The sequence below is a fragment of the Hyperolius riggenbachi genome, chromosome 11, assembly GCF_040937935.1.
Source record: "Hyperolius riggenbachi isolate aHypRig1 chromosome 11, aHypRig1.pri, whole genome shotgun sequence".
Classification (NCBI taxonomy): domain Eukaryota; kingdom Metazoa; phylum Chordata; class Amphibia; order Anura; family Hyperoliidae; genus Hyperolius; species Hyperolius riggenbachi.
In genome coordinates, this window is record NC_090656.1 from 251,018,538 (window position 1) to 251,045,556 (window position 27,019).

The following is a 27,019-nucleotide window of genomic DNA, read 5'->3' on the forward strand; positions in this document are numbered from 1 at the left end:
CAGGTAGGAAACACGAGGAGGACCCTGCCTGAAAGGCTTACAATCTAGAGGGAGAGGTAGGGACACGAAATGTAGAGGACCAGAGTTCAGCTGTGGGTTTAGAGCAAAAGTGAGGGTTGGTAGGCCAGAGTGAAAGGGTGAGTTTTGAGGGCCTTCTTGAAGATATTGGAGGAGGCTGCCCTAATGGTGGAGGTAGGAAGTTCCATAGTGTTGGAGCTGCTCTTGAGAAGTCCTGGACTGGGTGATATACATGTGTTATATTTTTGTGTGAAATGGTTTAATAAGGGCCCTGCTCTGTAATGGAGTGTATCAGCATTATTGATCTCAAACCTATAATTGCCTACTAGAATAGCAGCACTAAGCTAGAATACAATGCTGCTGTCCTGGTACTACGCTCCAGGCTCTGGCCAGTCTCATTTACTTTACAGCTCTACACTTAAGATAGCCATACACTGATAAATTTTACAGCAGATTCGACCCATCAGATAGATTTGTCAGATGCCTGTCAGGTTGAATCTGACAGGAATCTGTCTCACGTGTGCCACACACTAGGAACAGATTCTGAAATCTATTAAAAATCGATCGAAGTGCATTACTGCAGCATTAGATCCAATGCAACTCTATGGGCCATTGATGTGCTGCCCCCGCAGGTCGACCTAGATTTTTCACCCTAGCAGATCAAAACGGCCGATCGATTGTGCATTGATTTGCGGCTGATTGGATTGATCGATGGCTGAAATAGACCAGCGTATGGGCCCCTTTACCTACAACTCAGCCCTTCTATTGTCTGTCACAGAACTCCTTGCAGCCAATCCTGTTGGGCTTAAAGGATACCCCAACTGAAATGTGACATAATGAGATAGACATGTGTATGTACAGTGCCTAGCACACAGATACCTATGCTGTGTTCCTTTTTTTCTTTCTCTGCCTGAAAGAGTTAAATATAAGGTATGTAAGTGGCTGACTCAGTCCTGACTCAGACAGGAAGTGACTACAGTGTGACCCTCACTGATAAGAAATTCCCCTTTTTTACCTCTTTCTTGCTCTCAGAAGCCATTTTCTGCTAGGAAAGTGTTTTATAGTTGGAATTTCTTATCAGTGAGGGTTACACTGTAGTCACTTCCTGTCTGAGTCAGGACTGAGTCAGCCACTTGCATACCTTATATTTAACTCTTTCAGGCAGAAAAATAAAAAAAGGAACACAGCATAGTTATCTGTGAGCTAGGCACTGTACATACACATGTCTATCTCATTATGTCACATTTCAGTTGGGGTATCCTTTAAAGTGGATCCGAGATGAACTTTTAGTCATTGCATAATTGTGCTCCTTTCCTATAGTTTAGAGGGCATTCCTCAAGCCAAATACTTTTTTTGTTTTTGTTTTAATACTCTAATTCCCTATAAACTAAACAAGCCTCGCCCACAGCCTTTCAGAGAGCCTTGGCACTGTAGCAAGGGCTTATGGGAGCTCAGTTTGGGCAGGAGGAGGGGGAGGTATTACTAGCCAGAGATTGAGGCAGAGGGGAGGAGGAGTGGGTGAATTAGGCTGAGTGCTGAAAGTGCAGATTAGCCTGCCTCTGTGCAATGTTTACAAACATGGCTGCCGGCATTGTATCACAGGAAGAAATAATCATATTCTGTTGAAGCTGTTTGCAGCTAGATTTGCTGTGTAAACTATCTAAACTTTAGATTATGTATGTATGTATGTTACTTGTTATAGTTAGTTTTTAATCTCGAATCCGCTTTAAGCTGACTACTCCCCTTGTGACCCAGGAAGATGGATTCCAGCGCTCTCCAGTCCATCTTCTTGCGGGTGGATATACACGATGGAACTCGTGGCCCGCGAACAAGAGATCTCGGGAATCTCAAAGATCTCATCCGCCATGACAGTCGTCACTGCCGTGCATTGCTAAGCATCCGTATATTTGCGCCTGTACCGACGTCGTGAGATCACAGAAACCATCGCTCAAAAAATTGCAGAACAATGTAAAATTCTTGTAGTAAGGGCCTTGAAGGGTTTTTAAACTTTTTTTTTTTTTTTTTTTTTTTTGCTGTGCTGCTTAAAGGACACTGGAAGTGAGAATGCGAAGGCTGCCATATTTACTTTCAAACAAAACCAGTTGCTTGGCAGCCCTGCTGATCTATTAGGCTGCAGTAGTGTCTGAATCAAACCAGAAACAAGCATGCAGCTAATCTTGTCAGATCTGACAATGTCAGAAACACCCGATCTGCTGCATGCTTGTTCAGGGGCTATGGCTAATAGTATTAGAGGCAGAGCATCTGCAGGACAGCCAGGCAACTGGTATTACTTAGAAGGAAATAAATATGGCAGCCTCCATATCCCTCTCACTTCAGTTGTACTGTAAGCCCTAGGTAAGATACATTTTGTTGTTTTTTCTTTCCTCCAGTAACCGCATTTTGTGCTGGGCATACACCATACGTTTTTCCAGCAGATCGGTGGCTCGATAAACCATTTCTGACAGTTCTGATCGGTTTTCTGTTCGTTTTTCTCATAGAAGTCAATAGAAATCGATCGGACAGTAAATCTGCCCAAAAACTTGTGTATTCCCAGCATTCGTTTTTTTTTTTGGTATTGGGATCTAAAAACCAAATGGTTAGGCTTGGATTTGTCGGCATTGGCCACTGACAGCTTGCTGCACCCCGCCCCTTGCTTTACCAGTTAACCCTCTGACGGCTGCTCGTTTGTCTTGCCGCCGGGTTGATTTTGGTTAGAAGGATGCGGCGGCGTTCGCTGTTTATACTGATCTGATTCTGGTGCATCGCGGACCACAAGAAGTTAGGTTGTACCGCACTGATGGAAACATTTTTAGTAGTGCGATACTATTGCACTGCAATTTTACCTGATCGCAATCAAACATTTGCTCTGTTGCATATATTGTGGCTTTGTGATCGACTTCAACAGTGTGACACCCGTCAGATCGTGCTGTAATTGTGTGTAGTGGGTGCCACTCCTTGTGGAAAACATCCCTGAAGTCAGAAGGCTTGTTTATTTTTTTTCTTTAGATTGCAAAAATTGGAAAGTTCTTTCACCGTAAATTTGAATGCACTTCTTGTAGATGGTGGGGAGTAGGCCTGAACGATTTTAGGAAAAAATTGAATTGAGCGATTTCTGTCTGAAATTGCGATTTCGATTCGATGCACGGTTTCCTTCCAATCAAGCTTTGTTCCCCCTCTTTGCCTAGTTGTTCCCTCCTCTGTCTCTCTTTGTGCCCCCTTTGCCTCTTTATGCCTCCTTTGGGTCTCTCTCTTGCCCCCTTTGTGTCTCTGTGCCCGCTCTTTCTCTCTGTGCCTCTCTGTGCCTCCTCCTGTCCCCCAAGCTGCATCAGTTCTGGACATAGCTTCTAATGCACAGAATACTTCCTGTATGTCATGTGACATACAGGAACCCGGAGTTTTGCCAAGCACACTTCTTCAAACTTCCCTCATGTGAAAATGACATGATCACGATAATTGCCGCTTTGACGATTCCAAAATTGTGATCTTGGTGATCACGATTTCGATTTAAATTCGATTTATCTTTCAGGCCTAGTGGGGAGGGGGTAAAAAGTACATACTGGCTGCTTCTCCTGGTCCCCTCCGTCTGCCACCGTTCTTGTAGTATACATGCCGGTGTCCTGGTGACTTTGCTGACCTTTGCCCTGGACATACTGTGCCCTGTGTGCGCCGTAAGTCCTTCCCACTTAGTTTCTGGCCAGCGCATAGTTAGACGCAGAAGCACGCCGACACCAGTCTCCTCTATGCTGCATGTGTGCTCCACTAAAGCAGGGCTTTTCAACCCTGTCCTCGGCCCACCAACAGTGCATGTTTTGCAGAAAACCACAAACATTCACAGGTGAGGTAATTGGTGTGTCAGCAGAGCTGATTAACTACCTGTTTGGATGTCCACAAAACAAGTACTGTTGGTGGTACTTGAGGACAGGTTTGAAAAGCCCTGCACTAAAGCAAGCGTCGCATGCTAAGTGGAGTCGCGCTAGATGCTAGCACTTGGAGTGAGTTCGGAGGGGGGCTTGACTTTGCACAGGAGATTTATTTTCAATATTAATTTTTTTTCCCCTCCCAGTAGCAATGAGTAAACGATGCAAATACAATTGGGCAGGTTTAGTTTTACTTTGTACTCCCCTCTGGATCTTATCGAGGCTCCCCCCGTCGTCCTCAGTCCCCCGGCGGTCTTGCTCTGGCCCTCGGAATGCACAGCCGACATTTTGTCAGACTGTGCGGTATTTACCTTTCCCTGTTCCAGTGGGGGCGCTGTTGCGGCTCTCCACTCGGAAATGGCTGATCTCAGTCTGGTCTGCTCTACTGTGCAGGCGTTGGGAGACTTGCTCCTGCGCAGTAGAGCAGACCCGACTGGGATCATCTGTTTCTGAGCGGAGAGCTGCTACTGCGCCTGCACTGGATCTGGAAAGGTAAATATTCACATCCCCGCGGATCAGGGAGCTCGATTGCTGCCGCCGTGGGACGGAGGAGGACGGGGGAAGCCGCGATGGGATCCAGAGGCTTCCCGCACCCCAGGTGAGTACCCCAGGAGCATTTTTTTACTATACAGATCCGCTTTGAAGTTTATAGCATAAGAAATAAACCTTTCCGCACAATTACAGACCATAACTACAGTTACGTGTGATTATTTTGGAATGATCTTTAATTTTTCATTATGATTTTGTATCATAATTCCGACTCTCACTGTGAAATTTAAAGAGGAACTCCAGTGAACATTTTACTGCTGGCAGGTGATGTAGCTGCTGCATGGTTTTTGGCAGTTGGAAACAGCTGTAAACAGCTATTTTCCACAATGCAACAAGGTTCACAGACAGGAAACTGCCAAAAGTTTGAACTTTTCTTGTGGGAGGGGTTTCTTGTGTTAGGGTTTTCACCACACTATCAGTCATACAGCGCCCCCTGATGGTGTGTTTGTGAAAAGGAATAGATTTATCATGTAAAAGGGGGTATCAGCTACTGATTAAGATAAAGTTCAATTTTTGGTCAGTTTCTCTTTAAAGAGAATCTGTATTGTTAAAATCGCACAAAAGTAAACATACCAGTGCGTTAGGGGACATCTCCTATTACCCTCTGTCACAATTTCGCCGCTCCCCGCCGCATTAAAAGTGGTTAAAAAAAGTTTTAAAAAGTTTGTTTATAAACATACAAAATGGCCACCAAAACAGGAAGTAGGTTGATGTACAGTATGTCCACACATAGAAAATACATCCATACACAAGCAGGCTGTATACAGCCTTCCTTTTGAATCTCAAGAGATCATTTGTGTGTTTCTTTCCCCCTGCATCTCTCATGCACTGAAGTTTCAGGCTGCTCTTTTCTTCCTGCAGACAGCTCTGCCTGTATGTAATTCCTCAGTATGTGAAAGCCCAGCCAGCTCAGAGGACGATTTATCCAGCTTGTAAAAGATAAGAGAGAAGAGAGAAGCTGCTCTAATCTAAATATCACACAGGCAGTGTGCATAGAGGGGCCTGGAGGGGGGAGTTCATAGCAGAACCACAACACTGAAGAACTTGGCAGCCTTCCAGACACAGGCTGACAAGTCTGACAGGGGAAAGATACATTGATTTATTACAGAGACTGTGATAGCAGAAAGTGCTGCAGTAAGCAAGAGCACATTAGAATAGCTTTTGGAACTTGTAGGATGATAAAAAACAGGATGCAATTTTTGTTACGGAGTCTCTTTAAGCCCATCCCTGAAAGCCAGTACAGTATATTGCAATATTAAAGAGTACTACTTATTAACAGTAGATTACACAATGAATCATTTTATTTATTTCTTTTTTTTTTTTTTTTTTTTTGTACAATATTCATTTACAGATTATTTAGTCAGTGTTTTCCCATTGTAAAATCTCTCCTCTCTCTGATTTACATTCTGACATTTATCACAGATGGTGACATCTTTTCTGCTGGCTGGTGCAGCTCTGTAGAGTTTGGAAGCCAGTAGAAAATATAGCTGGTCTCCCAGAATGCTTGTTGGTGGGGAGGTGGGAGAATTCTGCATAATAAACAGCCTAGGCTGAGCATTACAAGGAGGGCGGGGTCACACACCAATATACAGCTATAGGAAGTGTTACTGATGCTGAAACCAGGATGTTTCATGTAAAAAGTGGGTATCCTGAATCATCTACTGCAATCTACTGTAAGGCCCAGTGCACACCAAAACCGCTAGCAGATCGTCAAAACGCTAGCGGTTTTGGGAGCAGAGAGCCGATATTTGGCCGGGTGCACACCAAGCGGGTTTTGTATGCGATCCACCAGCCGCATCAGCCAGTGAAAACGCTTGGCTATTGTATTTCAATGTGTGGTGCACACCGGCGGTTTGGGGTTTTTCAGCAAACCTCAAACGTGCAGCAGGAGGCGCGTTTGCGGCTTGGCAAAAACCTCAAACCGCCGGTGTGCACCATCCCATTGCAATACATTAGCCAAGCGTTTTTTCAGGCGGATGCGGCCGGCGGATCGCTCCAAAAACCGCTCGGTGTGCACTGGGCCTTAGTCACTACAGGGCCTCTTTAATGATGACCACTTAGGCATGCTATGGCTTGGTTGAGAGCTATGTTGGTGACCTTGTCTCCTCCTTCCTCCTAGATGCCCTCAGCCACAAGCAGCAAGGCTGTGCCGGGCTCCGGTGAGGCCCCGACTGGTGCCGGCGCTGTACAGAGTGAGGCCGTCAAACAGATCCTGGGGGTCCTCGATAAGAAGCTGCGCAATCTGGAAAAGAAAAAGGTTTGTTATGCGGAAACGTTTCTCATACGGGAGGGCAGGGGGGCGAATTGAAAAAAAAAAAACACGCCTGAGGGCCTTTACATCATGCACTTTTTTTTTTGTTGTGGCACGTGTGTTGCTGATTGCAAGGGCCCTGCGACTAACCTACTAATCGCAGCGCCCTGTACAGAGTTGAGTGATCTGTTTTTATCCCAGTTGCAAATGTGGTGCTTGCTACAGTTTTCTTGCATTTGTGATTTGGGTAAGTGAATGGGGTGTGCATGCAAATCGTATAGTAAATGCGGTGCTATGCAATTTGGAGCCTTTATTACTCATTACACATACCTGGACTAATGACTGGCAGCATGTTGGGACACTCCCATATAGAAAGAAAAGGTGGCCCCTGGCTCAAACCACAAACCTTTAAAGGATACCCGAAGTGACCTGATGAGATAGACGTGTATGTACAGTGCCTAGCACACACATAACTAGGCTGTGTTCCTTTTTTTTCTTTCACTGCCTGAAAGAGTTAATCAGGTATGTAAGTGGCTGACTCAGTCCTGACTCAGATGGGAAGTGACTACAGTGTGACCCTCACTGATAAGAAATTCCCCTTTTTATCTCTTCCCTGCTCTCAGAAGCCGTTTTCTGCTAGGAAAGTGTTTTATAGTTGGAATTTCTTATCAGTGAGGGTCACACTGTAGTCACTTCCTGTCTGAGTCAGGACTGAGTCAGCCACTTACATAACTGATATTTCACTCTTTCAGACAGCGAAAGAAAAAAAGGAACACAGCCTAGTTATGTGTGTGCTAGGCACTGTACATACCCATGTCTATCTCATGTCACATGTCACTTCAGGTATCCTTTAAAGAGACACTGATGTGAAAAAAAAGGATTTGTAAACAATAGCATCTATCCACCTTCTTTTTTTTTTTAGATATCCCACAGTTTTATTTTATATTTAAATCTAGTTTTTACAGGAAACCAGAGATGGATTAAGCTAAAGATTTGATACTTACCTGCGGCTTCCTCGAACAGTATAAACACATCAGAGTCCCTCGCTGTCCTATCTGGTCCAGTCTGGGTCTTCTGCGCATGTGTAGGCGGTCCGCACATGCGCAGAAGTCTACGACTGAGTCTGTTACCGGGGCTGTTAGCAGCTGAATGCCAGACCACAGGAGGACGGCGAGGGACTCGCATGTGTTTATGCTGCTGGAGGAAGCCCCGGGCAAGTATCAAATCTTTAACTTAATCCATCTCTGGTATACTTTAGTTTAGTTTTTACTGCTTCACTGTCTCTGCTCAGACACCTTCATTGAAGTATGCCAGAGCTCAAATCTATGAACTATTGACCCTTTCATCTATTTCCTGCTCTAAGAGGCCATATACTGGCAGGAAAGTGTTTTATGGCTGTCATTCCTTATCAGTGAGGGTTATGCTAAAGTCCTACCCAGACAGAAACTGTTACTTGCATAACTGATGTTTAACTCTTTCAGGCAGAGAAAGGAAAAAAAGGAACACAGCATAGTTCTTTGTGTGCTAGGCACTGTACATACAGGTAGTTTTCGGTTAACGAACGATAGGGACTGTCCTTAAGTCGGGACAGCCACCTTTGCTCCCATTCTATAAGCAGAGTAGGCGCAGCGGAAGGCAGATAGGGGACATCTCACCTGTTCCACGGTGGTAGAAGGTCCCAGCGTGCTGCGCGGAAGCTGCGTGGCCCGTCCTCTCACTTCGTTTCCTGTCCTTCCTCACCTCAGTTGTTAAGCAGCAGGAACAGCCATACTATCCCAGGGGGGGGAAAAACCATATATAAGTAAATACTTGTTCTGCTGACATTACATATGTGTTCTATTGTCCATGTTTTGATTTCTCTTTATTTACTATATAAAATGCACTGTAAATGGTTCCAGGCATTTTCCATCCTTACTTCCTTTGACTAAAGACAATCCTGATTTCCTCCCTTTCTTACTTTTTTTTTTTACTTCCTTTTTACTCCTAGAAACTGCACTGTCATAACTAGCTTGCTTTGGAAACGCATGTGAGCACATCATAGATTGTATTTCCCTTCTCAGCCTTGCCCTCAGCCAATCAGTAAGGTTCAGAAATGTGGGAGGGGAGATAACGTTTCCCTTCCCCAGACAATGTACCAGAATAGAGCTAGACTGATTGAGATAAGATTCATTATAGCAGAAACATTTGATTATACTGGAATGCTTGCAATGCAGGGTCAGGTTGTAGACTGCATAATGAACACAGAGCAGTGGGTAAATGGAATTTGATTTTGTAGCTGACTGTCCTACTTTAAAATACCTCTGAATTGAGAAAAATGAGTTGTGAATTAAGCTCATGGGGGGCTAGATTACCTGCCACTGACATGCCTCATGCTGCTCACTGGGGGGTGATTTTGCAGCATTTCTCGGCGAGCGGTAAAGCGCTACACTACTGGATCCCTGTGGGGGTTCCCCTCACAGCATTGCAATCGTGGAGAGATCGAAAAGAGCTGCATGCAATATTTTGTGAGTGATCGCAGAGCCATTGCAACAATCGCGGCAGAGTCAAAATCATGGATGTCAGTCATTTTTAAAACGGCAATGGCTTTAAGATCCTTTGAAAAATCTTTGTAATATTTCGCAAGGTGCCTCCAGTGGCTCCCAGGTTTTGTGGATATCTCCCGTTCCCTGTTCCTGTGCGTTTTAATTTTCGACTGGCCCCTCAGTTGAACGTTCTCCAGGATGTTCCCTTGTCACTGAACTGGGCATGCTCGGTTTGGAATTTGCACATGCCCAGTCCAGAATAGCTTGTTGACTGCTCTGTGAACAATTGTGGGGCTTTGAGGGAGAGCAAGTCCTAAAATGGGAGTGACCCTGGAAACGATAAGCAGCAGGAGTCTGTAGGATGGTCATTTCAGGTGTGCTCAAGGTTCGATCGAACAAATATTATGCCCTATGCCGTTCATTGATATACCGTATATTCCGGCATATGACGACCCCCCCCCATTTTTCCAGTTAAAATATAGATTTTGGGATATACGCTCTGTATAAGACTACCGCTCTTCCATTGCACACCAAATAAAAACTGTATGTGGTACCCAGTATATAACAGTATATAGGCGATTGACTGGTTGGATTGGTCAGCTCTCCTTGTCTACCTGTTTATCAGAGTGGTATGGAAGAATAGATCGCGCTGTGCCCATAAGACACGCCTCTTTCACCCGTCTGGCCCACCCTTGTATCCTATTTACCTCCTTCTCCGCCTCTCAGATCTTGTACATGTGCGCCTGCGCCGCTTCACTACAGTCCTCAGCAGCGAGATCTGAGAGGTGGTAACAGGATAGGATCTCACACATGTGCTCCCCTTCACTACAGTCCTCAGCAGCGAGATCTGAGAGGCGGTAACAGGATAGGATCTCACACATGTGCACCTGCGCCGCTTCACTGCAGTCCTCAGCAGCGAGATCTGAGAGTCGGTAACAGGATAGGATCTCACACATGTGCGCCTGCACCGCTTCACTACAGTCCTCAGCAGCGAAATCTGAGAGGCGGTAACAGGACAGGATTTTGCACATGTGCGCCTGCACCGCTTCACTACAGTCCTCAGCAGCGAGATCTGAGAGGCGGTAACAGGATAGGATCTCACACATGTGTGCCTGCACCGCTTCACTACAGTCCTCAGCAGCGAGAGCTGAGAGGCGGTAACGGGATAGGATCTCACACGTGCGCCTGCGCCGCTTCACTACAGTCCTCAGCAGCGAGATCTGAGAGGCGGTACAGGATAGGATCTCACACATGTGCGCCTGCACCGCTTCACTACAGTCCTCAGCAGCGAGATCTGAGAGGCAGTAACAGGATAGGATCTCGCACATGTGCGCCTGCACTGCTTCACTACAGTCCTCAGCAGCGAGATCTGAGAGGCAGTAACAGGATAGGATCTCACACATGTGCACCTGCACCGCTTCACTACAGTCCTCAGCAGCGAGATCTGAGAGGCAGTAACAGGATAGGATCTCGCACATGTGCGCCTGCACTGCTTCACTACAGTCCTCAGCAGCGAGATCTGAGAGGCAGTAACAGGATAGGATCTCGCACATGTGCGCCTGCGCCGCTTCACTACAGTCCTCAGCAGCGAGATCTGAGAGGCGGTAACAGGATAGGGCGTATCACCCGGCATCAGGGATTCCTGGCGTGTAAGACCACCCCTGACTTTTCAGAAGATTTTCAAGGGTTAAAAAGTAGTCTTATATGCCAGAATACACAGTGAACCTTTATTTAAGAGCGAGTTCAGGTGGAAGTCAGATTAGCAGTCGGTGATGAAGCACAACATGTTGGTGGCATCCGGGATGGACTATTTTCTGCATCAACAAAGGTGCCCACTAATGATCCAGAAAAAAAACACATATATCCAGGCACATCGCCTCTAGTTAGGACATTAAAGGAATAGTCAGGCAAAAAAAAAAAAAAAAGTCACTTACAGTGTTCTCCCCAGAATTTTTTTCCAGCCGGGTGGCATGAAAAAGCAGCCGGGTGGGGAGAGATGAAAATGCATAGCAACTGTGCTTACAGCATAGGAGGTGGTGAGAAGGTGAGCCAATGACAGGCGGGTGGTCACCAAATCTAGTCAGGTGGAGCACCCGGCTAAAAGAGCCTGGGGAGAACACTGACTTACCTGGAGCTTCTACCAGCCCCATGCAGCCATCCTGTGCTCTCGTAGTCACTCACTGCTGCTCCAGTCTCCCGCCGCCAGCTAGTTCTGCTCCTACCAGCCCCATGCAGCCATCCTGTGCCCTCGTAGTCACTCACTGCTGCTCCAGTCTCCCGCCACCAGCTAGTTCTGCTTCTACCAGCCCCATGCAGCGATCCTGTGCCCTCGTAGTCACTCACTGCTGCTCCAGTCCCCCGCCGCCAGCTAGTTCTGCTTCTACCAGCCTAATGCAGCCATCCTGTGCCCTCTTAGTCACTCACTGCTGCTCCAGTCCCCCGCCGCCAGCTAGTTCTGCTTCTACCAGCCTAATGCAGCCATCCTGTGCCCTCGTAGTCACTCACTGCTGCTCCAGTCCCCCGCCGCCAGCTAGTTCTGCTTCTACCAGCCCCATGCAGCCATCCTGTGCCCTCGTAGTCGCTCACTGCTGCTCCAGTCCCCCGCCGCCAGCTAGTTCTGCTTCTACCAGCCCCCTGCAGCCATCCTGTGCCCTCGAAGTCACTCACTGCTGCTCCAGTCCCCCGCCGCCAGCTAGTTCTGCTTCTACCAGCCCCATGCAGCGATCCTGTGCCCTCGTAGTCACTCACTGCTGCTCCAGTCCCCCGCCGCCAGCTAGTTCTGCTTCTACCAGCCTAATGCAGCGATCCTGTGCCCTCGAAGTCACTCACTGCTGCTCCAGTCCCCCGCCGCCAGCTAGTTCTGCTTCTACCAGCCCCATGCAGCGATCCTGTGCCCTCGTAGTCACTCACTGCTGCTCCAGTCCCCCGCCGCCAGCTAGTTCTGCTTCTACCAGCCTAATGCAGCCATCCTGTGCCCTCGTAGTCACTCACTGCTGCTCCAGTCCCCCGCCGCCAGCTAGTTCTGCTTCTACCAGCCCCATGCAGCCATCCTGTGCCCTCGTAGTCACTCACTGCTGCTCCAGTCCCCCGCCGCCAGCTAGTTCTGCTTCCACCAGCCCCATGCAGCGATCCTGTGCCCTCGTAGTCACTCACTGCTGCTCCAGTCCCCCGCCGCCAGCTAGTTCTGCTTCTACCAGCCTAATGCAGCCATCCTGTGCCCTCGTTGTCACTCACTGCTGCTCCAGTCCCCTGCCGCCAGCTAGTTCTGCTTCTACCAGCCCCATGCAGCCATCCTGTGCCCTCGTAGTCACTCACTGCTGCTCCAGTCCCCCGCCGCCAGCTAGTTCTGCTTCTACCAGCCCCATGCAGCCATCCTGTGCCCTCGTAGTCACTCACTGCTGCTCCAGTCCCCCGCCACCAGCTAGTTCTGCTTCTACCAGCCCCATGCAGCGATCCTGTGCCCTCGTAGTCACTGCTGCTCCAGTCCCCCGCTGCCAGCTAGTTCGGCCTCTACTAGCCCCCTGCAGCCATCCTGTGCCCTTGTAGTCACTCACTGCTGCTCCAGTCCCCCGCCGCCAGCTAGTTCTGCTCCTACCAGCCCCATGCAGCCATCCTGTGCCCTCGTAGTCACTCACTGCTGCTCCAGTCCCCCGCCACCAGCTAGTTCTGCTTCTACCAGCCCCATACAGCCATCCTGTGCCCTCGCAGTCACTCACTGCTGCTCCAGTCCCCCGCCACCAGCTAGTTCTGCTTCTACCAGCCCCATACAGCCATCCTGTGCCCTCTCAGTCACTCACTGCTGCTCCAGTCCCCCGCCGCCAGCTAGTTCTGCTTCTACCAGCCTAATGCAGCCATCCTGTGCCCTCGTAGTCACTCACTGCTGCTCCAGTCCCCCGCCGCCAGCTAGTTCTGCTTCTACCAGCCCCATGCAGCCATCCTGTGCCCTCGTAGTCACTCACTGCTGCTCCAGTCCCCCGCCGCCAGCTAGTTCTGCTCCTACCAGCCCCATGCAGCCATCCTGTGCTCTCGTAGTCACTCACTGCTGCTCCAGTCCCCCGCCGCCAGCTAGTTCTGCTTCTACCAGTCCCCTGCAGCCATCCTGTGCCCTCGCAGTCACTCACTGCTGCTCCAGTCCCCCTCCACCAGCTAGTTCTGCTTCTACCAGCCCCCTGCAGCCATCCTGTGCCCTCGTAGTCACTCACTGCTGCTCCAGTCCCCCTATGCCAGCTAGTTCTGCTTCTACCAGCCCCATGCAGCCATCCTGTGCCCTCGTAGTCACTCACTGCTGCTCCTGTCCCCCGCCACCAGCTAGTTCTGCTTCTACCAGCCCCATGCAGCCATCCTGTGCCCTCCTAGTCACTCACTGCTGCTCCAGTCCCCCACCACCAGCTAGTTCTGCTTCTACCAGCCCCATGCATCCATCCTGTGCCCTCGTAGTCACTCACTGCTGCTCCAGTCCCCCGCCACCAGCTAGTTCTGCTTCTACCAGCCCCATGCAGCCATCCTGTGCCCTCGCAGTCACTCACTGCTGCTCCAGTCTTCCGCCGCCAGCTAGTTTCGTTTTTTGCTGACCTTGGCGGGCCGCACTGCGTACATTTTTATGCATTCCTGCTAGTGCAGGAACATTAACACATACATTTTTACGCGTTAGTGATGCAACGCGTAAAAATGTACGCATGGCACCACTAACGCGTAAAATGTATGCGGCATGAATTCATTAGGAGTCGTTGCATTTTTTTTCCCGACTTCAGGTACCTGAAAATTACTCCCCACTCCCCAACAGTACGTTTCGTGGTTGGGAATGTAGGATCCAGATTATTAACTGTTAGGTCTATAGGTAGCTAGGAGTATCTGCCCTTTAGTGGAAGAGCTATGATAGCATTTTCTAGCTGCTTGCTGCGTTAAAGCGGATCCAAGATTGAAAAACTAACTAGAACAATTAACTTGTCTATATACCTTATCTAAAGTTTAGATAGTTTACACCGCAAATCTAGCTGCAAACAGCTTCAAAAGTTTGATTTCTGTTTGTCACATTACACACAGGCAAGCTGATCTGTATCTCCAGCCCTTCACCTGTGAAAACTTCACTCCCCTTTCCTCCTCCCCCTGCCTCTGAAATCTCTGGCTAGTAACCTCCTCCTCCTTCCCAGACTGAGCTCCCATAAGCCCTTGCTACATGGGTCTGTGTGCCAAGGCGCTCTGGAGAAGCTGTGGGCGAGGCTTGTCTAGTTTATAGGGAATTACAGTATTAAAACAAAAAAAAAGTATTTGGCTTGAGGAATGCCCTATAAACTATATGAAAGGAACACAATTATGCAATGAGTAAAAGTTTGTCGGATCCACTTTAAGGTAGCCATAAATCAGGTGACTTGGTGGCCGATCGACTATCCGATTCCCCCCCGTGTATGTTATACACTACCTGTCCACAGCCTCCACTTGCTCCGGATGCATTCTGCTCTACATACACGTGTGGCCCACGTGGTTTCCTGGTAAGGGCGCCCGTATGATGTCAGAAATGCACACAGCCACGTTACCAGGCAACCACGTGGCACACGTGTATGAAGACTAGTGTGTGCCCGGAAGCCAGCGGGGGACAAGCGGAGGTCGCAGACAAGTAATGTATAACGCGCGGTGGGCACCGGGGGAAGGAGGGGGGCACTTAACATTAGGGAGGCCAGCATCGGGTCGGCCAGGCTGCGGAGTCACAAAGCTGATTCTTGATCGATTTTTAGCGTGAAATTGATCGAGAATCCACCTGTAGTGTATGGGCAGCTGACAGATCTCTCTCTTATGAGATTAGACTAGAGAGGGATTAGTCTCTGATGCTGGGAATACACTGTGCGTTTCTGCCGCTCGAGTCTGCAATCGATTCTCTCTTCTGCTCGTTTTTATCTGTTTCCATTCACTTCTACCAGAAATCGAGCGACGAAAGAATCGAAAGAGAGATCAGACATGTCACAAATTGTCTATCGAACCATCTAATCACCTAAAAAACACATTGTGTATTCAAAGTGTATGGCAATAAATGTATGGCTACCTTTACTGTATATCTCGAACAGGTCCCAGGTTGTTAAGCTAGGCGACATATCCTCCAGACCCAGAGTGACCAACATTGGAGCCCCTCAAGGCTGTGTCTTGTCACCATTTCTGTTCTCTCTATACACGAATAACTGCATATCCACAGAGGACTCTGTCAAAATCATCAAATTTGCGGACGACACCACAATCATCGGCCTTATTAGTGAGAACGATGAGCAGGCTTACCGCAAGGAGGTGGACAGAATCTTCAATTGGTGCAGTGAGAACGGGCTGGTTCTTAACACGGCCAAAACAGTGGAGATGGTCATTGATTTCAGGAAGCACACCAGTATTTCTCCCCTGATATACATTGAGGGCACTGAGGTCGCTAGGGTTCCCAGTGTCCGCCTTCTGGGTACAACCATCTCTGATGACCTGACCTGGAGGGCGAACACTAGCGCAACCCAGAGGAAGGCGCAACAAAGACTCTTCTTCCTTCGCCAACTAAAGAAGTTCAGTATGGCCCATGAACTTCTGAGGTCCTTCTACTCTGCTACAATCGAGTCGGTCCTCTGCTCATCCATTCTGGTCTGCTGCTAGCTGCACCGCCAGCGATAGATATAAACTCCAGAGGGTCATCAGCTCAGCGGAGAGGATTATTGGGAAACCCCTCCCCCCTCTAGATCTCATCTAGAACACCAGACTGCGTAATAGAGCATTGAAAATTGTGGGTGACCCCTCTCACCCTGGTCACAGTTCTTTCAGTCGACTCAAACTGGTCCGGAGGTTCCGGTCCATCCCTGCCAAGACCACCAGGAGCATGAACACTTTTTTTCCCACAGCCGTTAGACTCTTGAACTCTTCCTACCCCTCTAACCCCCCCACCCTGCTGCCATCTACGGACTAATACCTGACTTCGGCTGCGGCCGCTCTTGCTTACTGCTTGCCCAGTTGTACTAGATTCAATATCGTCTGCCACGCACTGTAATTCCTGATAGAACCGCAATTGCGCTACTGCAAATGTTGTGTTACTCCTGTTCTGTTGCATCGCTCGTGTTCTGTTGTATTTTTTTCTATCATCTTGTTCGTTTTATTATTACTATCTCTGTGCCAATCAATGTGCCAAACCCAATTCCGGGCACGGTCCAACCGTGCTTGGCGAAATAAATTCTGATTCTGATATCTTGCCATGTTACTGTATATCGCTGTATATCTTGCCATGTTGCTGTAGATCTCTGTATATCTTTCTACAGATATTGTTTGTTTAAATCCTGCTTCTCACTGTTCACGTTCTCTTGCAGGGCAAGTTGGATGACTATCAAGACAGAATGAATAAAGGAGAACGGCTGAACCAGGACCAACTGGTACTCTTTACTTCCTGTTTACTGCCTTCTCTTATGCCCAACTTCTTTCTTACTCATCTGAGCACACTGACGTTTTGTTTGTATTTTTTTTCAGCCCTGTTTCTAAATTCATGTGGTGTTGGTGTGTTTTTGTTATCTTTTGTAGTTGGTATAATGTGGATTGTATGTTCATTTTGCTATCAACTTAATTAGGTTCCGTAAAGCCCCCAGTTCAGCCCTGATCTTTATAACTGTGGTCCACTGGGGGAAATTTACAGCCATTCACACTAGAAGCGCTTTTCTGAGCGTTTTGCGTTTGATTCAGGTTTTTTAAGATCGCTCCCATTCACTTTAATTAAAATCGTGGGAAAAATCGCTGCAATTTTCACGTACGCGATCGTGTAATCACGGTAAATTTTACAGGGATTTTAATGAAGGTGAATGGGAGTGATTTTAAAAACTGCTAATCAACCGCAAAACGCTCAGAAAAGTGCTTCTAGTGTGAATGTGCCTTAAAGGACAGCTGACCTAAGAGATACGGAGGATGCCATATTTATCACCTTTTAACCCATTAGCAGCTTCAATATAATTCTCTTTTATGAGATAAGTGTACTGCTCTTGACCTCAGTCGGGAGAACTTGTTGTGCTGTAAATTCTTGGAATGCTTTGATCTCTCTCTACTAACAGAAAATATAGAAACTGAAAACAGAAGTCCTGTTATTGTCTCACACTGCCCCCTAGTGACAAGTGGCCATAAATACACATTACAGCAGTACTAATTAGTAGCAAGGAAATGTAACAAAAGTGCTAAAATGAATTGGCCGGGAGCCCTTGCCAGCTTCTAAAAGAATAAAACGATGCCAATTGCCCTGGCAGTCCTGCTGATTTTTTAAGCATCAGTAGTGTCTAAATCGCACACCTGGGGAAAAAAAAGCATGTGGCAAATTCTGTCAGACTTAAGTCATCTAAACATCTGATCTGCATGCTTGTTCAGTGGCTATGACTTAAAAAGAACTCGAGGTGTGTTTAAAGAATGTTATCTGCATACAGAGGCTGGATCTGCCTATACAGCCCAGCCTCTGTTGCTATCCCAAACCCCGATAAGGTCCCCCTGCACGCTGCAATCTTTCATAAATCACAGCCGTGCTGTGAGGCTGTGTTTACATCTGTAGTGTCCGTCTCAGCTGCTCCCCCGCCTCCTGCATAGCTCCGGTCCCTGCCCCCGTCCCTTCCCTCCAATCAGCAGGGAGGGAAGGGATGCAGGCGGGGACTAGAGTTCTGCAGGAGGCGGGGAGAGCAGCAGACTGACACTATAGAGATAAACACAGCCAGCTCTGACAAGCTGTTTGTCAGCAGCGTGGTTGTGATTTATGAGGGATTGCAGAGTGCAGGGGGACCTTAGGGGGGTTTGGGATAGCAACAGAGGCTGGGCTGTATAGGCAGATCCAGCCTCTGTATGCAGATAATATTCATTAAACCCACCTCGGGTTCTCTTTAAAGTATTAAAAGGCAGAGAATTAGCAGGAAAGCCAGGCAATGTGCATTGTTTGTCAGATTCCACATCCCTCTCAGGTCAGTTGTCATTTTTGCAGAAACCTTTCATTCTTGCAATCTTACGTTTAATATGTAAAGGTGCTCATTAACTGTACAATGTTTTCCTCAGATGCGATAATTTTATCAGATTTTTTTTTTTACAATGGAATTATACAGAAAACCACACAGTATGTGGAGTAAATCGTGGTGAAATGATTCTATGGTCCTTTGGAATGCAGAATTTTGTTGATTGGAATGTTGGATTTTACGGTTGTATCTGAAGAAAGTTCCCTAATCGGCCTGTTTATGGGAACAATCGATGATTACTTTCCGACTACTTACGATCCTGGAAAACTTATTGAATGGTCCCATCCGAGGAAAATATTGTACTTTTAATAGGCACCTTAAAAGGAACCTGAGGTGTGAGACCTGTGGAAGCTGCCATATTTATTTCCTTTTAAACAATACTAGTTGCCTGGCTGTCCTGCTGATCTTTCTGGTCAGTAGGGTAAATCACACACCTGAAACAAACATGCAGCTAATCCCGTCACATTTCATTCAGAGCACCTGTTCTGCTGCATGCTTGTTCAGGGGCTGTGGCTAAAAGTATTAGAGGCAGAGGATCAGCAGGACAGCCAGGGAATCTGCATTATTTAAAAGGAAATAAATGTCCGCCTCTATAACCCCTCTCACCTCAGGTTCCCTTTATCATATATATATAAAGTCCAGGTTGTGAACCGTCCTTGTGTACAGAGGGTGAGGGCCTGAAGAAGGTATTGCTGAATACTGAAACCATGGTCTACATTGCGCTCTCCTTCATACTCGTGTGACCGCAGTGCGCCTGCATAAAGACAGCCACGCCTGCACAGTAGCACCAAAAGTGCTTGTGGGGGTAGTGTTGTGCACTACAAATACATAGCTTCTTGTAATCAAAATGTAACCACTTAAGCCCACAGGGTTGTTTAGTTTTTGCATCTGAGCAACTTTCACCTCCCATTCATTTTCCAGTAACTTTATCACTACTCCTCACCATGAATTGATCTATTCTATAGCTTGTTTTTTCTGCCACCAATTAGGCTTTCTTTGGGTCGTACATTTTGCTAAGAATAATTCTAAATCCATTTTAACAGGAATATTAAGAAAGAAATGGAAAAAAAAAATATTTCTCAGTTTTTGGCCATTATAGTTTGAAATTAATACATGCTACCGTAATTAAAAATCCATGTATTTTTTATTTGCCCATTTGTCCCGCTTATTACACCATTTAAATTATGTTCCTATCACAATGTATGGCACCGATATTTTATTTGGAAATAAAGGTGCATTTTTTTTCATTTTGCGTCCATCACTATTTACAAGCCCATAATTTAAAAACTGATATTAATATACTCCTTTGACATGCATATTTAAAAAGTTCAGACCCTTAGGTAACTTTTTGTGGTTTTTTTTTTTTTTTTTTTATTATTATTTTTTTTTTTTAATAAAAAAAATTTTTATTTGGGTAATTTTTGGTGTGGGAGGTGAACGGCTAATTTTAAATGTAATAAAAGTATTTAATAAAAATGGATGTGGCTGTAGTTTTACTATTTCAGGCAAAAAGTCCTGGAAGCGTGATCGTACACTTCCAGGAAGCATTAGGAGGACGGGAAACTTTGTTACTCAGAAAAACTGCGGTCGAGGCTGTCTGTTTTTCTGCGGGCAGCTTGGATCAATGAAAGGGATCTATAATCCCATTCATTGATAGCTGGGCTAACGGCCGGCGGCGGGAGCATGCAAGGCCCGCGGGAGTGCGCACAGCCTATCTGGACGAGAATGTTCATCCAGATAGTCTTAGGCCTCATTTCCACTATCGCGAATCCGCATGCGTCTTGCGTATGCGGATTCGCATAGACAATATAAATGAATGGGCCTGTTTCCACTTATGCGTCTGCGGGAGCATTTTATTGTGCGGAGAAAACCTGCACGATACACCCTGCAGAATTCGCCTGCGTGTGGAATGCAGGCGAATCGCACACAATGTATTTAATAGGGAAATCGCATGCGTTTTCCCCATGCGTTTTTTGCCGCAAATTCGCATAGGTACCAATGTAAATTCACACAGGCAGTGACATGGTTAAAATCGCATATACCCTCACCTATGCGAATTCGTGGCAAAAAACGCATGGGGAATCACATCCACATGCAATTTCATCAGCGGTGGAATCCAGGCGATTCCACACCGCAATAGTGGAAACAAGCCCTTAAAGGACTTCCGAGGCCAAAATCCGGCCCCCAAATGTAAAAAAAGTTATCTACCTGTATGACTTTCTAAGGCACGGAGGACGCCGTCCGCGCCCTCCGTGCCGTTCCGCCGGGTCCCCGCCTCTCAATACGACCCCGAATGGCTCCCGACCCCACGGCCAGGGTCGGGCTCTGCTGCCTGTATAAAGATGGCCGCCGACCCTGGCCGCGGCTGCGCACTCCGCATGGCCGCTACTGCGGCTGCGCAGCACTAGGGCCAACCCCCCGATCCACGCTACAGGAAACAGCCTGTTGCGTGGATCGGGGGGTTGGCCCTAGTGCTGCGCAGCCGCAGTAGCGGCCATGCGGAGTGCGCAGCCGCGGCCAGGGTCGGCGGCCATCTTTATACAGGCAGCAGAGCCCGACCCTGGCCGTGGGGTCGGGAGCCATTCGAGGTCGTATTGAGAGGCGGGGACCCGGCGGAACGGCACGGAGGGCGCGGACGGCGTCCTCCGTGCCTTAGAAAGTCATACAGGTAGATAACTTTTTTTACATTTGGGGGCCGGATTTTGGCCTCGCAAGTCCTTTAAAGGGAAGGTCCAAGCAAAATAAAAAAATGAGTTTTACTTACCTGGGGCTTCTACCAGCCCCATGCAGCCATCCTGTGCCCTCGTTGTCACTCACTGCTGCTCCAGTCCCCCACTGGCAGCTGGCCGACCTCGGAGGTCGGCGGTCCGCATTGCGTACATTTTTACGCATTCCTGCTAGTGCAGGAACATTAGCACATACATTTTTACGCGTTGGTGGTGCAACGCGTAAAAATGTACGCATTGAACCAGTAACGCGTAAAAATGTATGTGTTAATGTTCCTGTACTAGCGGGAATGCGTAAAAATGTACGCATGCATGTGAGCAAGCTGACAGCGGGGGACTGGAGCAGCAGTGAGTGACTACGAGGGCACAGGATGGCTGCATGGGGCTGGTAGAAGCAGAACTAGCTGGTGGCGGGGGACTGGAGCAGCAGTGAGTGACTACGAGGGCACAGGATGGCTGCAGGGGACTGGTAGAAGCAGAACTAGCTGGCGGCGGGGGACTGGAGCAGCAGTGAGAGACTACGAGGGCACAGGATGGCTGCATGGGGCTGGTAGAAGCAGAACTAGCTGGTGGCGGGGGAGCAGCAGTGAGTGACTACGAGTGCACAGGATGGCTGCATGGGGCTGGTAGAAGCAGAACTAGCTGGTGGCTGGGGACTGGAGCAGCAGTGAGTGACTACGAGGGCACAGGATGGCTGCATGGGGCTGGTAGAAGCCCCAGGTAAGTGAAACTCATTTTTTTATTTTGCTTGGACCTTCCCTTTAAGTGGTTAAATTAGACAGCAATGCCCACGGCAGAAGGGGGGGGGGGGGGGGGGGGGGGGTTAAGTTGCCCATATTGCCACCTCGTGTTCCATATTAATAATTCCTTTTTTTGTATAGGGCTTTTCTCCTGTCGCACTCAAAGTGCTTATGAGGCAGCCACTAGAGCGCACTCAGTAGGCAGTGGCAGTGTTAGGGAGTCTCGCCCAAAGAACTCCTACTGAATAGGTGCTGGCTTACTGAACAGGCAGAACCGAGATTCAAACCCAGGTCTCCTGTGTCAGAGGCAGAGCCCTTAACCATTACACTATCCAGCGTATGTCCCTCCCATACTTCCTTCCGGGTTGAAGGAGTTGCATGGGAGTGACATGAGCCATGAGTGGAGTGCATCGGCTAAGGAGGCAGCAGAGGTAAGTCGACCCCCCCCCCTCATTTTTTATTTCGATTACGTACAGCTACATACTCATAGTGCACATTACTGCTCGTGTACAAGTGGCTTCTGCTTACACCAGACGATGCTGTACTTTTTGGGATTCCTGTATTAATTGTCTACATGAAGCTGTTTCAATTAGACATATGATGCAGTTTGTCCCGTCTAGTGGATTGTAGCATTGTTCAAAAATTGTGTGTAGTGTATTGACATTACTCGATCAACTTGAGGTCATTCGATTAATTGTTATAGTGCTTGTAGAGTCAATTAAAAAAAAAAAATGTAATCATATAGTATATGGGTTAATGCAGCAGTGCTGCACTCAGAAAAGTGGTTCAAAGGGAGCCTCGCAATCCCAATTCTTCTGTTGGGGCTCCAGGTCTAGCTATATATAGTGATGTTCCCTATGGGTACGTAGCTGTATGTAAGGGGGGGGGGGGATAATATGCCGACGCCTATAGCTGATGCGTTCCACTTGGGGTCCAAGTAACTAATGCCAATGCTTGAAGGAGAAAGTAGTTATGTGGACTATTGGCTACAGGCAACGGCACTTCCCCCCCCCCCCCCCTTCTGCTGCAGGCGGAGCTATCTATTGTAAATTGATTACGAGTAGCTATGTACTAATAGTGAACATTTCTAGAAAACCTATTCCCTGAACTGCCTGGAATTGCCCCGTCGCTGTGCAGTAACGTCTCAGCTACTTGTATAGATGAACTGATCGATCTGACCCTAACTGTCTTCTGTGCTTTCCTTTTGGGTTTAGGATGCGGTGACGAAATATCAGGAGGTTGTAACCAACATGGAGTTTGCTCGAGAACTGCAGAGAAGTTTCATGGCATTAGGTCAAGATGTAAGTTCCTTATTACCATTAAACATAGCATAAAATGAACGTTCATTTAGCTGCTTATTGATAAGCCTGCCCCGGACCGTGTAATAAACTGTGTAAATGAGATCGAAAAGTTCATCGTGTGACGAAGGCTACCAGAGCTGCTGCGTGTGCATAGAAATATTCATTTTATTGTGCGACAAGGTTTAAAGGATACCCGAGGTGACCTGAGATAGACATGGGTGTGTACAGTGCCAAGCACACAACTAGGCTGTGTTCTTTTTTTTTTTTCTCTGCCTGAAAGAGTTAAACATCAGGTATGTAAGTGGCAGTTCCTGTCTGAGTCAGGACTGCGTCAGACTACTGACCCTGGGTCAGACTACTGACCCTCACTGATAAGAAATTGCTATTATAAAACACTTTCCTAGCAGAAATGGCTTCTGAGAGCAGTAAAGAGATAAAAAGGGTCAATAGTTCATAGATTTTGGCTCTGGCATACTTCAATGAATGTGTCATTGAGCAGAGACAATAAAACAGTAAAAACTTAAGTAGATTTAAATATAAAATAAAACTCTGGAATATCTTGAAAAGTCATTTTTAGGAGGAGGATAGATACAATTGTTTGTTTCATTAGTTTTATTTTCACATCTGGTGTCCTTTAAAGTGCAAAAGGTCACTAACCCTTTTAAAACATCTTTAAAACCACAAACCAGTACAGTGAATCGGTGTTCTCCCCAGAATTTTTTTCCAGCCGGGTGGTATGAAAAAATAGCTGGGTGGAGTGAGATGAGAGAATGCACGGCTGGTGTTTCTCTGCTTACAGCAGAGGAGGAGGTGAGCAGATAACAGCCGGGTGGTCACCAAAAATAGCCGGGTGGAGCACCCGCCTAAAAGAGCCTGGGGAGAACACTGGTGAATTGTGAATTTAAACTCCACTGACCATACCATGTTAGGGATGACACCAAATTGGCCAGCCTATGCAAAACTATTAAAGAGAATCTGTATTGTTAAAATCGCACAAAAGTAAACATACCAGTGCGTTAGGGGACATCTCCTATTCCCCTCTGTCACAATTTCGCCGCTCCCCGCCGCATTAAAAGTGGTTAAAAACAGCTTTAAAAAGTTTGTTTATAAACAAACAAAATGGCCACCAAAACAGGAAGTAGGTTGATGTACAGTATGTCCACACATAGAAAATACATCCATACACAAGCAGGCTGTATACAGCCTTCCTTTTGAATCTCAAGAGATCATTTGTGTGTTTCTTTCCCCCCTGAGGGGGGAGTGCATAGCAGAACCACAACACTGAAGAACTTGGCAGCCTTCCAGACACAGGCTGACAAGTCTGACAAGGGAAAGATACATTGATTTATTACAGAGACTGTGATAGTACAAAGTGTTGCAGTAAGCCAGAACACAATAGAATAGCTTTTGGAACTTGTAGGATGATAAAAAACAGGATGCAATTTTTGTTACGGAGTCTCTTTAAAGGTAAAAAGAGGTAAAATTGAGTTTTTTTTTTTTTTTTTAATGAGCCACATTATTGGCACACATTTCTAATGTGCTATTGAGATGCCCTGGGTGCTAAATATGGTGCTTGGTTAATTTTTAGGCACAGTCGTTTAGAATCGACTCCCTGCATGGCAGTCGGTGGCAGAGTTTGGGGAGGCGTGGCATCCGGTGGAAGTTATTTTAAGCCGCTTTCCTCTTGTGCACGTAAAGTGCTGGAGGCTGTAGAGATCACTGAGCTTTAGTACATTACTATGATTCATTGAGGTTTTTTTCTCCTGCGGCTCGGTTCTGGCAACACACTATGAGGAGTCTGACCTGTGTTGGCGGACACCAGAGATGATCAGTGAGGTACTAATAATCGCGGTTTGCGTGATAAAGCATTTGATTGGCTGCAGACAATTTGATCTCCGCAGCAGACACTGCTAAGCTAGTGTGACTGAACGATTCTTTAGTCACTTCTATAGGTTGTATGCAGTCACCACTATGGGTACAATAATTACCGTTATTTTCGATGGGCAGTTGTTTTTATGTGCAAAATTTAGTCTGCACCAGTCCTGGGACACCTTAAAGCGGTATAAAACCCTGACATAATATTCAATAAAAACATGTTTTCCTACTTTTTATATGCCATACGGTTAGCATATTTGTTTTTGTGCATAAGTATTATTATTCATTGAGAAATGATATGTTCCTAAATTTATTTACACTTCTTTTACTCTGAGAGCTGACATTTGCATTGCATTTTATTTATAACTGCTTTATTTATCCTCTAACTTAATCAGAAAGCATTTATGCTTGTCTGACTTTGTTCAGGGGACCTGGCAGTGTGAGAGAAGGCTTTGTTTACATTTCTCACTTTATATCAATTAAACACAAGATAACATTATGTAAAGTTCGGAAGCGGCCAGCTCTGCTATAAGGGAAGCTTCTAAAGCAGGGGTGCCCACACTTTTTCGGCTCGCGAGCTACTTTAAAATTTGCCGAGGCCAGGAGATCTACCAACGTCTAGGCACGTCGTCTCCCCCCCCCCCCCCCCCCCCCCCCCGCGTAGGTTAGCCAAGTATATGTGCCTGCAGCATAGGTTACGTGCCCTCAGTGTAGGTTAGCCAGGTATATGGGCCCTCAGTGTAGGTTAGCCAGGTATATGGGCCCTCAGTGTAGGTTAGCCAGGTATATGGGCCCTCAGTGTAGGTTAGCCAGGTATATGGGCCCTCAGTGTAGGTTAGCCGGGTATATGGGCCCCCAGTGTAGGTTAGCCGGGTGTATGGGCCCTCAGTGTAGGTTAGCCAGGTATATGGGCCCTCAGTGTAGGTTAGCCAGGTATATGGGCCCTCAGTGTAGGTTAGCCAGGTATATGGGCCCTCAGTGTAGGTTAGCCAGGTATATGGGCCCTCAGTGTAGGTTAGCCAGGTATATGGGCCCCCAGTGTAGGTTAGCCGGGTATATGGGCCCCCAGTGTAGGTTAGCCGGGTGTATGGGCCCCCAGTGTAGGTTAGCCGGGTGTATGGGCCCTCAGTGTAGTTAGCCGGGTGCATGGGCCCTCAGTGTAGTTAGCCGGGTGTATGGGCCCTCAGTGTAGTTAGCCGGGTGTATGGGCCCTCAGTGTAGTTAGCCGGGTGTATGGGCCCTCAGTGTAGTTAGCCGGGTGTATGGGCCCTCAGTGTAGTTAGCCGGGTGTATGGGCCCTCAGTGTAGTTAGCCGGGTGTATGGGCCCTCAGTGTAGTTAGCCGGGTGTATGGGCCCTCAGTGTAGTTAGCCGGGTGTATGGGCCCTCAGTGTAGTTAGCCGGGTGTATGGGCCCTCAGTGTAGTTAGCCGGGTGTATGGGCCCTCAGTGTAGTTAGCCGGGTGTATGGGCCCTCAGTGTAGTTAGCCGGGTGTATGGGCCCTCAGTGTAGTTAGCCGGGTGTATGGGCCCTCAGTGTAGTTAGCCGGGTGTATGGGCCCTCAGTGTAGTTAGCCGGGTGTATGGGCCCTCAGTGTAGTTAGCCGGGTGTATGGGCCCTCAGTGTAGTTAGCCGGGTGTATGGGCCCTCAGTGTAGTTAGCCGGGTGTATGGGCCCTCAGTGTAGTTAGCCGGGTGTATGGGCCCTCAGTGTAGTTAGCCGGGTGTATGGGCCCTCAGTGTAGTTAGCCGGGTGTATGGGCCCTCAGTGTAGTTAGCCGGGTGTATGGGCCCTCAGTGTAGTTAGCCGGGTGTATGGGCCCTCAGTGTAGTTAGCCGGGTGTATGGGCCCTCAGTGTAGTTAGCCGGGTGTATGGGCCCTCAGTGTAGTTAGCCGGGTGTATGGGCCCTCAGTGTAGTTAGCCGGGTATATGGGCCCTCACTGTAGTTAGCCGGGTGTATGGGCCCCCAGTGTAGGCTAGCCAGGTATATGTACCAAGGCAGTCAGAGGAGAAGAGGCGGCGAGGAGAGACTCTGGCAGGCCAATGGGATGCAGGGGAGAAGCGGCGGCGAAGAGAGAGGCGGTGCGGCCGCTACGTCATGGCTGGGGGCGGCGCCGGGTACGTTACAAGCACGCACGT

The 27,019-nt window shown here is 47.7% G+C and overlaps 2 protein-coding genes across 5 annotated transcripts in view; one reads left to right on the plus strand and one right to left on the minus strand.

Moving 5' to 3' along the window:
• LOC137538134 (CD59 glycoprotein-like) overlaps positions 1 to 27,019 on the minus strand; it is a 472,510-nt gene that overhangs the window by 412,255 nt on the left and 33,236 nt on the right. The window lies entirely within an intron of this gene.
• Positions 1 to 27,019, plus strand: part of CAPRIN1 (cell cycle associated protein 1) — an 86,196-nt gene that overhangs the window by 9,069 nt on the left and 50,108 nt on the right. For all 4 annotated transcript variants that reach the window (XM_068260148.1, XM_068260147.1, XM_068260149.1 and 1 more), the window contains exons 2-4: positions 6,604 to 6,741; positions 16,577 to 16,639; positions 22,919 to 23,005. In XM_068260148.1, the coding sequence (XP_068116249.1) occupies positions 6,604 to 6,741; positions 16,577 to 16,639; positions 22,919 to 23,005 (288 nt within the window). The remainder of the gene's footprint in view (positions 1 to 6,603; positions 6,742 to 16,576; positions 16,640 to 22,918; positions 23,006 to 27,019) is intronic.